Below are 12,065 nucleotides of genomic sequence, written 5' to 3'. Positions count from 1 at the left end.
CACTCTCTCTCCTGCTGGGACTCTGCTGACGTATGTGTTTGATCTTGTGTTAGGTCCCTGAGGCTCCTTGTTTTTTTAGTCTGTTTCCTCTGTTCTTCTAATTGGGTAATTTCTACTGTTCTGTTCTCTCCTTTGTGGATCCTTCTCTTTGTTGTTTATTCTGCTCTTGAGCCCATCCACTGAGATCTTTATTTTGGTTCCTGTTGTTAAGAGCAACCACCTAATTGCTGGGTGATTGCAAGTTCCCAGTTAGGCCTCCTCTAATGCCACCCCAGAGGGCGTTAGGGCACTTTGATATGTGGTGAGGAGGGACGTCTAGGCTCACCACTTGGCCTTTTCTGGCTTGTGGAAGGAGGGGCCAGTTTTTTTTCTGTGATGCTTGGATGAATTAGAGCAGTTCCATGTCTCAAAGCTGTCTTGCCAGGCTGCTTTTTTCCTTGTCCTCTGAGAGCAGGCTTTGTTTGGGCTTTGTACCCACTGGTGTGTCTGCCGGGGTTTTAATTATACTTGCAAGAATAGGGGAAAGTCTGTCTACTCGATCTTCCTGGAGGTTGATTTCCTTTTGAGACTGTTGTCAAGTTGTCCTTCGTTACATACACGTGGTGCAAAGACTGTTCTCAGTTGTTTTAATAATGATGCATTTTGCTTTGCAGAAATGTTTGATTTTTATATAGTTGAATATATAAATCCTTAAGAAAGTGAACTCAGTTATGTGACATGTTTGGAAAGACCTTTCTCATACCAAGATTACGAAAAACTCCCTCTCTTCTAGCTTTGTTGGGTTTTTTGTTTGTTTTTAACATTTAAACATGTGAACCATCTGGAATTAATTTTGGTATAAGTAGTAATATAAATCTCCTTGCACCGTTCCCACCACCCCCACGGCTACCTGCTTGTCCCAGCTCTATTTACTAAATAATAAATATTTTACGGTGTTAAGGAAATTCTTTAATTTGGTACATGCTTGTTTGTAACTGTTTGTAATAGCCAGTCCTGAGAAGAGCAGTCACAGAGCTTCAGGGGCTGTGCTGGGCAGTGGAGTTGAGACCCCACAGCTGCTGGTTGTGATGGCCAATGCTGTGAGCTGAGAAGGCCTGCTGGCCTGCCCACTGGGTTTTGGGGGACCTGGACCCTTGCGAGGTTGGAGGCCAGAGGCACCGAGGCCAACAAGAGGGTGTCTAGACCAGCCCCCTGGTCACTTCACCTCCTTCCTGACAGCCCTGCTGCCTGGGTGACTGGTCCACGCCGCATCTGCGAGAGGGGGCCAGTGAGGGTGGGGAGCAGGGCACGTGGCGGCCTGGTCTGGGGCCCACAGTGCAAGCATGGGCATTGGAGGCAGTGCCCGATTCCTGGCCCCTGCTTTTGCTTCTGGGTCCTGAGGAGCAGGGGGTAGAGATGGGAGCGTGGACTGATGCACGGTGGGACGTGTCCCTCCACCCCGGCTGTGGGCCGCCCCACCACCCCTGCGCCTCTCCCTGCAGTCCAGCTCTGGCTCCTCCTCGGTCAAGTGCAGGCTATGGCCTGGCAGGCCTGGGTGCCCAACACGAACCAGCACAGCTGGACATCACTGGACTAGAGGGTTTCTAGGTGCCTCTCTGGCTAGCCCTGGGTGGGCATTTTAACCTCTCTGAGCCTCAAGTTTCCTCCTCTGCAGAGAAGGCAATACCCAGGCAGGGGTGAGGGCTGATGGGGCGGTTGTTGGGGTCGTCAGTGTTGCCTGTGTCTTTCCAATGCTCTCCTGACCAACAGCCCAGGTGGCCAGCCGGCTTGGCGAGCACCGTGTCCCTCCCATCCCCACAGCTCAGGATGTGTGGACAGCCTCATTGTGTGGCCTTGGGCTGGTAGTAGTTGTCTGTGTAAAACTTTGCCTCCACAATCTAATGCATTCCTGAAGGAGACTCTGCTTCCAGAGCTCTCGACTCCCATTGGCCTGATAACACTGGCATTCAGTCACGTCTGTGGGTGACCAGCCCAGGCCCTGCTCGGCGTTCAGACCAGCAGAACCTGAGGAGAGGAAAGTGACCGCAGGGCCCTCACACCAGAGCAGGGTCAACGCTGACCAACAGCCCTTCCTGTTGGAGAGAGCCGAGTGGAGCTGATGCCCCAGACTGGTGCCAGCCAAGCAGAGTGGATCCTCCTTAGCACCCCGAGCCAGCGGCTGGCCTGTGTCTGCACTTCTGCTGGAAAACCGTCAGGAAACGTTCTAACTCAGACTCCACAACGTAAGGCTGGCTTCATGTCACTTCTCATTTATTAATTCAGTCTGTTCTAAGTTGTACAGTTTCGAAAATAACAAAACCAAAGCCAAAAGCCCAGGAATATTTACACTCTCTCATGTAGTGAGGTCAGTCTATGCTGTCGCACAGGTCGGTTACGCTTGGTACCACAAGATGTTCGTAATTTAGACAAAATTGGACAGATTAACAATTATATGTACAGTAAAATAGAAGGGGAAGTCATTCAAGTATCAAAATACAGAGACAAAGATTAAATAACATTTTATTACAATTCAGTCCCATTGCCACACCGTTAGCAACAACACTTTGTGAACTGTGTCTGACAGTCGTCCTGCAGGCCAGGGCACCCCCCAACACGGGCTGAGGGCAGACTGGCCTGCTTAGCCCCAGGCTTCTCGAGGGACTCCCTAGAGCTGCAGCTGGAGGCCCTGGAGGGGTGTGAGCATCACAGAGGCAGAGCCTGTCTGGAAGGAAGCCCCGCTCACTCGGAGCAGCTGCGAGGAGGAGGGCAGACCAGAGAGCGCCCCCATCTCCAGTCCTGCCTGAAGGGCCTGCTCGGTTCAGAACGGGGCTGCGTTTGCGTGCAGAAGCAAGGCTTCTCCATGTGAAGCCTGTCCTCAATGTTATAATATTTCTTTCTAGGGAAGGGAGAGTACCTGTCCCAGAGGAGGAGTAAAAAAGATCTAGCCCCTCCCTTTTTGACTACTGAGAAATAAACCAATCTCAAAATCCAGAGCAGATTAGCCAAGGCTTTCCAATATGAAAACACCCTGAATAAATAAAGAAGATATAGCAGCTTCAAGAGGAGACACCTACCTAGGACATAAAAACCAAAACAAAAAACAGCTTGAGGAACTCATCGTAGTGTCTACAGTTTTCTTTGTGGATCCACCACCCACCACGAGGGGCCTACTTAGAGGAGACCGGCCTTCCTCAGGAGGAAGAGGGCACAGCACCTGTGCTGTGGCTGGACCCGCGGCCTCCCCACCCAGCTTGGGCTCCTTGTCCATCCCTGGAAGGAGGGGCTGAATACTGCACAGGAGAACTGTCAGGCCCTGGGAGCAGGAGGACATGAAGTCAGACTTCCGGTGTTGAGGTCTTTGTTTAGTACTGAAAGGGCAGGGTGACCACCTGTCTCCATCCCAGAGTAAGGGCGACCCCCTGGGCCTGTGGTGTGGACGGTGCAGGGAGCCCACCGGGCCTGCACCCCCTGCCCCCGGAGCTCTCGGCCAGGGGGTGGGGTGCGGCCAAGGCCTTGGACCTACTGACCCCAGGACCGACTGCACCATGCCTGCAAAGCAGGGGGCCTGCTTGGGGAGGAAAGGCTCTGCTCTGGGAGCTGCTAGACATGCAGCTGACCTGGTCCAGCCGCAAGGAATGAGACCCTCCCACTCTACTGCCTCCAGGAGGAGCAACGCAACCAAAGGCGCAAAGCAAAGCCAGCCAGCAGGATGGCTCTGGCGGCGGCACAGCCGGCCCTCGAGGCCACACTGGGGGAGCAAACTGCCTCCGCACCCAGCCCTCTCCGCCCTCAGAGCCTGGGTGAGCCCAGAGCTGAAAGGAGGACAGTCAGACCAAAGTGAGTACTAATCACACACACCTGATTAGATAAATCACACACCTGCAGGCAGCCGCCTCAGCTGACCTACCCGTTAATGCCCAAGACAAACACAGCTGCTTCCTCTCCTTTCTGATCCCACTCGGCCGGCCTGAGGTCACTGGAGGGCCCGTGGCCTGCAGCCCAGGGCGGTGGTCTGACCACAGTAGCCCGGGACCTGCTCATCCTCTGCCCGGCCCGCCGGGGACGGAGTGGAAGCCGCCGCAGCGGGGACGAGAAACCGGGTGTGCGGCTCAGAAAGGAGCAGCAGCTGATGGGGGCAGCTGTCGGGCCACTCGGGTCACCCAGCGCCTCCTCTCGGAGCTGCCCAAGGATGCTCACGCCCCGGCCTGAGGACAGAGGCCCACTACCTTCGGACCGTATGGCCACTGGTCTAAAGATTGGCAGTTTAACCTAGAGGTTTGAGCCAAGTGTTAAAAGTTAATTTTATAAAAAAAATTTTTCTATTAAAAAACGTTTTCTGGACAAGCCACTTCTAGGGTCTCTGGAGTCCCAGTCTCATCTGCTAGAGGCTGGAGGGCTGCTCGGCACCGGGGCAGGGCTCCCTCCACGAGGCCTGGCGGCCGGCCCGGGCCCACAGCCGGGAGGAGTCCTGCGGGCAGAGGTGGGCCTGGGTCTCCAATGCAGGTGAGGCGGCGGTGGCAGCGGCGGTGGCGGGAGCCTGCGCTCCGCACGGCTGTTTCTGCAGCACAGTCGGTTCCTCGGTGGCTCAGCTTGGCAGAAGCAAACACAACGGGGGGAGGAAAAGGTTAACCAAAGGGGCTGCACACAGTGGAGGAGACGGAGAGGAAACAGGGAGGCAGAACAGAAGGCCCCTCGCGGCCTCCCCGAGCACCCTCCGTGGCTCAGGCATCTGCTCGGAAGGCACGAGGGCAGGAGGCAGGAGACCCACCTCGGCTTGTCCACTGGGTTTCGGCTCTAAAGGAACTGCCGCCACTGAGCGGCGGTGCTCCCGAGTCACGCTCCGTGCTGTGCTTCCCCCCACGGAACCACGGCTCTCCCCCCGCAAGGGCGCCGGGCCTCCACAGCCTCCGCGCCGCCTTCCCCGCTGCTGACCGCCCTGATCCCCACACCACGGAGAAGCACCAGTAAGCCCTGCCCGGCCCAGGTCACCGCCCTCGAGCGGCGCCGTCCTGAGGGGAGGAGGTGCAGGGCACTGACCCCATCCTGCGGGTCCCACAGGGCGGCCTTCCTCTTCCGCCCGCCTGTCACTCCCCAGCCAAGGCGTGAGGAGCCATCCCACTCCACGCAGCTCAAGACCCCCGAGACAGACTCCAGGCGCGGGGAGCCAGCCTGTGGGTGTCCCAGGCTCTGGAGCCAGGCATGTGCCCTAGGGCCCTCACAGTGGGCTGATCCCGGCCCAGCCCAGCGCTGAGCTGAGGGTCTCAGGCAGGAAGACAGGCCTCGGGCCAGCGTGAGCGGCTCTGCCCCAGGCGGTCACAGTGGCTGGTTGTGTCGGGAGAGGCATGGCGAGCTCTTGGCAGCGTGAGACTCAAGCTGGGGGAGGAGCCGGAAGGGAGCCCCGCCCCGTCGGGGGGGCCACTGCCTGGAGACGGCCTCCCTCGGGATCCAGCGTGCCGCCCTCCCGCTGCCCAACCTCAAAGGCAACTCGCCCCCTCGCCAAGCCATCCTCGACCAAGGGGAGATTCACAGTGTCCGGTGGCGGGGGGTGAGCTGACGCGGGAGGGGAGGCCTGGGGCGGGGGTGGGGCCTTGGCCTCAGCGGGTGGAAGGAGAGCTGAGAAGAGCAGAAAGGCGCCGGAAGGCACGTGAGACTAGTGGAGGCGGGGCGGGTGCTTAGAAGATAGTGGTCTCGTACTTGGTGCTGAGGCTCCGCTTAGAGTCTGGCTTGGGGTCCACGACCCAGGAGACGCTGGCGTGGGACTGGGCGTCAGGGTCCGTGTCAGGTGGCTCCAGCTGCCAAGGAGGAGGGGGCAGGGTCAGAGGGGCCACACTGGCATCCGTGTCCCCGGGGGTGCCCTATATTCTCCGCCAGAGAGCCGGCTCTCGGGGTGGGGAGCAGGAGGGGGCACCTCGCAGGAATGTCCCAGGAGGCTGTCTCCTGGGGGCGCGGAACGGCTGGGGTCCCTGGGTGGTTCCTGGCGCAGGAAGCCGGGAAGGGGTTGGAAAACCCAGTGGGGCCAGAGAGCTCCCCCGGGCAAGACCACGGCGGGCACCCTGACCTCTGGAGAGAGGAGGACACACAGCAGAGAGACAGGCCACAGCACAGAGGGAGGTGCGGGGCAGCTCAGGGAAAGACGGGCACACGGGTCGGGGGGCGCCAGTCTCCAGGAGCTCACGGTCCCGCAGGGAGACTGACACACACAGCAGGTGTAGAGACCTTGACTCCAGGACTAACAGACGGCAGCGGGAGGTACGAAGGACGGTGGGCGGGGCGGGTGTGACAGGGACAACAGCGACTGTCGGGGGACGGCAGCACCTGGGGCGCAGAGCGAAGCAGACAGACACGGGCGGGGTCACGGCCGCACCAGACCCTCCACCCCGCTCCTCCCGGGGCCCTGGGCCCCGAGGCCCACGTACCGCTGACTTCCTCACGCCCACCCGGGGCTTCGGCACCGGCTTGGAAGATCTGGTCTCGATCACCTCAGCGGCAGAGGCCCCCATCGGCCTGGACTTCTGGGCCTGCAGGGCCAGCTGGTAGGCCACCTCGAACGCCTGGCCGAGCGTCAGGATGATCTCATAGGTCAGGTTCTGGGAGCAGGCAGGGCACAGGGTGAGAGGAGGGAGCGGGGAGCACCGACCTGACGCTCCCCCCACCGCCCCCGGGGACCCACACAGGCTGGGCAGCAGCACACAGGTGCAGGGAAGGGCTGCGCTGAAAGCGACGTGTGTCCTGAGGAACAGTCTGAACAAAGCACACACTTTGTTTCCTTGTGGGTGATTCCACTCGAGATGAGCCCTGGGGGTCCCTGTGGCTTCAGGGCGTGGGGCCCAGAAATGACAGGGAAGGTGAGCTGTAGGAACTGGGCTGGGCACCTTCTGGGGGACTTCCTCTTTAGTACAAGCCCTAAAATAGTTACACTCTGTCCCGCTGTGCAGGTGTGGAGCAGGGAGGGGAGTTCCTAGCTCACAAGCCAGCGCGTGTCAAAGCCGAGAGGCTGTGGCCGGGCCCAGAGCACTGACGGAGGTCCCGGGCAAGGCCCTGAAGACCTGGGGGCAGCAAGCCTGGCACAGGCCCCGTCTCGGGGCCGCCACCCGGGTCATGCGTCCACTCCCCGGGGGCGGCACGCGAACACCTCCCGTCAGCCCAGCGGCGCCAGGGCACAGCCCAAGCTGGGCTCTGGCGGAAGGAGACTCCCTGTTGGTGGAGGGCTTTTTAGGAAGACGGCCCCGCAGGAGGGTCAGCCACAGCCAGGGGAGGTGCAGCCCTGGCCCGGGAACACACGCGTGGCCAGAAGCAGGGCAAGTGCTGTTGCCAGAACCCTGGGCGAGCCACTGCGCCACTCTGCGCCGGCGTTCGCTCCTGACAGGCGCGGCTCCGTGCCCGCCAGGGGCCAGCACCCAGTGCGCGGGCCGCGTGGCCGCCACCTACCACATCCACTGTGCTGAAGACGTGGCAGTAATGGTGGCCGGTCTGCAGGTCCTTGGTGACGTAGGCAAAGGCGCACAGGTCCTCTGGGTCCTGAGCCGCGCAGGAAATGTTCCGGATCTCGTGCTCGGCGATGACGTTCTGCGGAGAAAGAGGCTCTGCAGTGCCCCGTCACCAGCACTACTTTTTGGTCCCAGCCCAGGGCGTCGGCCAAACGCCACTTCCTCATCTGCTCTCTGGGGGCGAAGGGGTCGAGGGTGGCGCCTAATCTCCTCTGATTTAGGTTTGGGGTCTCCACCCCTGTCCACAGCAGCCGAGGGAGTAAATGTTCACATCCAGCCCCCTCTTGCCCTCCAGGGCCTGAGCGCGGGGCCTGGGGGTGTCCTGCGCTCTCTAAGGCCTGTGAGCAGCGAAGTGGCCCACGTTGAGGAAGACAAGCTGTCCCCTGGGACCCAGGTAAGGGGGTGCATGAGAGACTGACACGGGCCAGGGGCGGAGGTGGGAACAGGCGGGGAGGTTCTGAGGAAGGCGCCCTGCTGGCAGGAGTGAGGGATGGGGAGAGGGACACACCTTGTTGGAGGCATCGATGAACTTGACCCCTTTGTACGTGATGGACAGGACGATGGTAGGGATCTTCCTCATGTGCTCCGTGGATTTCTACAGTGAATGGGAGGCCTGTCAATGCTGCTCCTCAGGGCGGGGCCCCGCAGCTGCAGCTCGCGCCACCATCTGCTGCCTGCCGTCCTGGCTGTGCCCAGTACCCCACCGCCCGTGACAGCCTACCCGCATCTTGGCACAGGCGTCTTGTGTGGACTCTGTCCCTCGCAGATCTTTGATCAACATGGAGCCCAGATACTGTGGGAGCGAGCAGTGGGCATGTTCAGCTGTCCGTGTCACCACGCTGGGACCGCCCAGCCGACCTGGGCCCTATCCCATGACTCCTCTCCCCGCAATGCCGGACGGCTGAAGAGCTGAGAACAGCATGGGGCCTGCACTGGAGCTAGGGGTTACTCACGTTGGCTTCGTAACCGCAGGACTCAAAGATGAGTTTCTCCGGCTGGTGTTGCCAGCTCTGCACAGGGGCGTAGGGGGCAGCCAGGCTGGGGGGCCGGAGGGTCAGCTTGGCCTCTCGGTGCTCCTCCTGCAGAACATGTGGGGCCCCAGGTCAGCCTGCCGCTCTAGGGGCTCCTGAGCGCCCCACCTGGCTCTGGCCTGCCAGCCACCTCCGGGAGCTCCAGGGCAGAGGCAGACCAGCCCTTCAGATGGGCTAGGGCAGAGGCGAGGCCTGTCCAGGCTGAGAACGGGTAGGGAAGCCGGGACCTCAGTCGCCCATCTGTGAGCAGCTCCACATAGAAGGCTCTGTGGTGTCGGAGACGATCTGATCCTGGGGTAGTGGGTGTCTCCGTGGCACGAATGTGCTTTATAGGGGTCCTTGTGACAGGAGTCGGGGTGCAGGGGGGTGGGAGGCCACCACGGGCCAGATGACGGGGTCCTCAACTAGGGCACAGGTGGAAGGCATGGGGACGAAGGGAAATTCAGGGCTCCCAGCAAGATGGAAAGTCTTGATACAGAGTCACTAAAACTGCCAGACAACATGCTTTTTGAGTCTTGTAAAATTCAAAGTTGTGCTGGTGCAAAGGTGTGGGGACTCCTCGGGCCAGAACTGAGACCAGTGTGTCACAAGAGAAGTGGGTCAGAGACGCGGAGCGAAGGCTCGCCCTGTGGGGGACGCGGGCCAGGCCACAGCTGGGGGGCGGGGTGAAGCCTGCAGCCTGCGCCAGGCAGGGGGAACCCTGTCCTGCTGGGAGGGGTGCAGGGACCCCATCTGGGCCCCCTGCCCACCTGGGTTCTGAAGCGCTCTGCCCGAGAGGACGCTGCAGGCTCGTGCAAGCTGTCGTGCAGCCTCCTGCCCGTGTCCCCAGGAGGCAGCAGCAGGTCAGCTGACCGCCCGGCACAGGAGTCGCTCTGGCTCAGTGGGGACGACGTCTGCGAGAACAGGTCCTGGCACTGCGGCAGGGAGAGCCGTGAGTCTGGGGGCTGCCCGGCCAGGCCTCAGGCTGCCAGTATCGGGGCCCAGCCCCAGGGGGTATCGGTGAGAAACTGGTATCGGGGTCCAGCTCCAGGGGAGAGTCGGTGAGAAAGGGCAGGAGGTGGGCATCAGGGGCCAGACTCCTCCGGCCAGAAAGCCCTGACAACTGGGCCCTGCAGATGGGCAGCCAGTCCCGAGCACAGCCTGCAGCCCGGAGCGCGCAGGGAGGAGGGGTGGTTGTAGGGTGGGGAAGCGCGCTCCACCTTCTCAAAGAGAAAACTGTCTGCTACAGCTGATTCCAGGTCCTGGGGACGCGTGACTCAATCTCAGGGTCCCTCCTGAGAAGACACTGTGCTCCCGATGGGCACCCTGTCTCTTCGGTTTCCATGTCTGAATGTCAGCGGAGCGTCTGGTCTCAGAACCAGCCTGGGCCCTGAATTCCTCACGTGTGAAAGGCTGAAGCTGTGCCCACTTTGAGACTCTAGCCCAGGGCCCACCCACTGCCCACCAGCAGCCCTGCAGGTCTGGGGAGAGTCATCCTGAACCACAGGCTCACAGTCTAACCTGCTTTCCAGTCAGAAATTACCTGCCTTGAACAACAAAACATCTGTGAGGTTTTAAAAATCACAGGGATTTCCTTAAGAAACGGAGGAAGACCCAGCCCTGCCGTGTTCCAGGCTTTGTCTCCGGCTCATGTCAAACTGCCTGAGGGGACTCCAATCCCCAGACAGCTGAACGTGACATTCAGACATGGCCGTTTGGGATTTGGGTATTTGTTTTCCTGACTTTCCCAACACTTGACCCCAACACTGGGAGAAGAGGGATCAGCTCTGCTGCTCCTTTCCCACAGAGGTGACACTGTCTCTGAGAAATCCTAAAAGATTATTTTCAATTCCTGCCGACACAAAGCACACACTCCTCCCTCTCCACCCACCCGACTCACTCTCAGCTGGGAGAACCGTGGAGGCTTCTGGGGCGGCTCCTCGTAGGGTCTGTCCGCCAGGGAGGCGATGATGCGCTTGCGATGGCCGAGCAGATGCACCTTCAGGACCTGGGTGGGGGGGCGGGGAGCGGTCAGGGGACGCCTGGGCTCCCAGCCCCGCCACAGGGCAGCCAGGGACACTCATGGCTCAGGACTGACCGGCCGGGCCTGAGCAGAACTGCACTCACGTTGACGAGCTCCAGCTCCCAGAGGTTCTTCACAGTGTCAATGGAGCTGTAGCCACTCGACAGGAAGGAATGGACGTAGTCCTGAAGCCCCAGCGAGTCCAGCCAGGAGGGCACTGACGCGGGGCTGTTCCCGTCGTAGCCCAGCGCCTTCACCTGTGCAGCGAGGACAGGAGGCAGGCCTGACAAGGACCGCAGGGACCCCAGGGACGTGAGAGACCACACTGGAGGCTGGGGTAGGGGTCGGATGGCGCCTGAGGACCATCAAGGGCCTATGAGCTCAGCACCTGGGTCCCTCGGCCCACACAGCCATCTCTGCCTCAGCTCTGGCCTCACCTGGGACCACCCGGGCACCCCAGGTCTGCTGAATCAGGGCCCAGCTGAGGCGGGAAATCAGTTAGAAAGGCAGGTGCCCTGTCAGGTGAGGCCAGATGGGGAGGACGGTCTGTGAGGCCCCGTCTATGCCCGACACGGTCATGGACCTGGCGGGACAAGGAGATGGTGTGCGTCTGTGGGACGGGTGCTGGCCTCCCTGCTGGGACTCATCTGTGCGTCCTCAGACCTTGGCAGTAGAAGGGACCAGGGGACTTTGCGCCAGCAGAGCTGAGGAGAGAGGCTCAGGCCTACCTCCCACAGCCCCCCAGGCAAAGACCGCTTCCTGTGCTGCCCCGCACCCCGGGCCTCGGGAGGAGGGCCTGGCCTCCAGGTGATAGGCCACGCCTGCGGGCACCAGGCTCCACGCCAGACGACCTGCTCCTGAGGCTGGACTAGGTGTGCACTGTCCCTGGGGCTCTGCTGCCCTCAGAACGTGGCAAAGCGGTGAACAGGACACTGTGCTCCCCGTGGGGCTCCCAGGATGGGGCACACCCCCCTTGGTGGCCCCCAAGCCCGCCCTGCCCCTCGCTGAGGCTGAGGCGCTGTGGGTGGCACCTTGGGCAGGGACCGCGCGGCCTGGAGCAGCTTCCGCCTGTGCTGCGCATCACTGATGCCGATTTCCCGCAGGTCCTGATCTTCCATCACGTTAGGCCCCTGGGAGCAGAAAGGAGAACGTGAAGGCCTCCTGCATGAGGCTGTGAGGCCAGCCTGTTATGGCCCCTTGCCAAGTTCTTCTTCGCCACCAGCACCACGAGGGCGTGAGCCCCGGGGCACCCTGCGAGGCCAGGCTGGGCTACATGGGGCCTCATATAGCAGGAAGACAAACCTGCCCGGCTGCCCACCTGTCCTGAGCGGCTCCAGGGCGCTGACCTGGGCCACAGCAGGCAGTGCACAGGCCCTCGCCCACCTGAGCCCATGTGCATTTACCTGGGGGGCAGATCTGACAACTCCCCAAGGTGATCGTATCCGACTCTTTGCAACCTTATGGTCTCACACACTGCAGGTGGATTCTTTTCCAGATGAGCCCCAAGGGAGGCCCTCTCCACAAGGTGAAGAACACGATTAATTTCCAGATTCCTTACAGATATGA

The 12,065-nt window shown here is 60.9% G+C and overlaps 2 protein-coding genes across 10 annotated transcripts in view; one reads left to right on the top strand and one right to left on the bottom strand.

The window, feature by feature from the left end:
- The window catches only part of TCP11 (t-complex 11), a 47,061-nt gene extending 45,096 nt beyond the window's left edge, over positions 1 to 1,965 (top strand). The window contains exon 11 of the mRNA XM_069564162.1: positions 1,911 to 1,965. Within this exon, the coding sequence (XP_069420263.1) occupies positions 1,911 to 1,934 (24 nt within the window). The 3' untranslated portion in view covers positions 1,935 to 1,965. The remainder of the gene's footprint in view (positions 1 to 1,910) is intronic.
- A 264-nt stretch (positions 1,966 to 2,229) lies between these two features.
- Positions 2,230 to 12,065, bottom strand: part of ANKS1A (ankyrin repeat and sterile alpha motif domain containing 1A) — a 171,837-nt gene continuing 162,001 nt past the window's right edge. For 5 of the 9 annotated variants that reach the window (XM_069564155.1, XM_069564152.1, XM_069564159.1 and 2 more), the window contains 10 exons: positions 11,531 to 11,629; positions 10,604 to 10,756; positions 10,377 to 10,484; positions 9,247 to 9,411; positions 8,420 to 8,545; positions 8,188 to 8,259; positions 7,975 to 8,061; positions 7,408 to 7,545; positions 6,396 to 6,566; positions 5,570 to 5,771 (listed from right to left, as the gene is read on the bottom strand). In XM_069564155.1, the coding sequence (XP_069420256.1) occupies positions 5,652 to 5,771; positions 6,396 to 6,566; positions 7,408 to 7,545; positions 7,975 to 8,061; positions 8,188 to 8,259; positions 8,420 to 8,545; positions 9,247 to 9,411; positions 10,377 to 10,484; positions 10,604 to 10,756; positions 11,531 to 11,629 (1,239 nt within the window). In that variant the 3' untranslated portion in view covers positions 5,570 to 5,651. Of the gene's footprint in view, positions 4,569 to 5,569; positions 5,772 to 6,395; positions 6,567 to 7,407; positions 7,546 to 7,974; positions 8,062 to 8,187; positions 8,260 to 8,419; positions 8,546 to 9,246; positions 9,412 to 10,376; positions 10,485 to 10,603; positions 10,757 to 11,530; positions 11,630 to 12,065 lie in introns of those variants that run through there. The other 4 variants (XM_069564156.1, XM_069564153.1, XM_069564158.1 and 1 more) reach the window with 3 other exon arrangements.

The sequence above is a fragment of the Ovis canadensis genome, chromosome 20, assembly GCF_042477335.2.
Source record: "Ovis canadensis isolate MfBH-ARS-UI-01 breed Bighorn chromosome 20, ARS-UI_OviCan_v2, whole genome shotgun sequence".
Lineage (NCBI taxonomy): Eukaryota > Metazoa > Chordata > Mammalia > Artiodactyla > Bovidae > Ovis > Ovis canadensis.
This window is presented reverse-complemented; position numbering and strand designations above follow the sequence as displayed.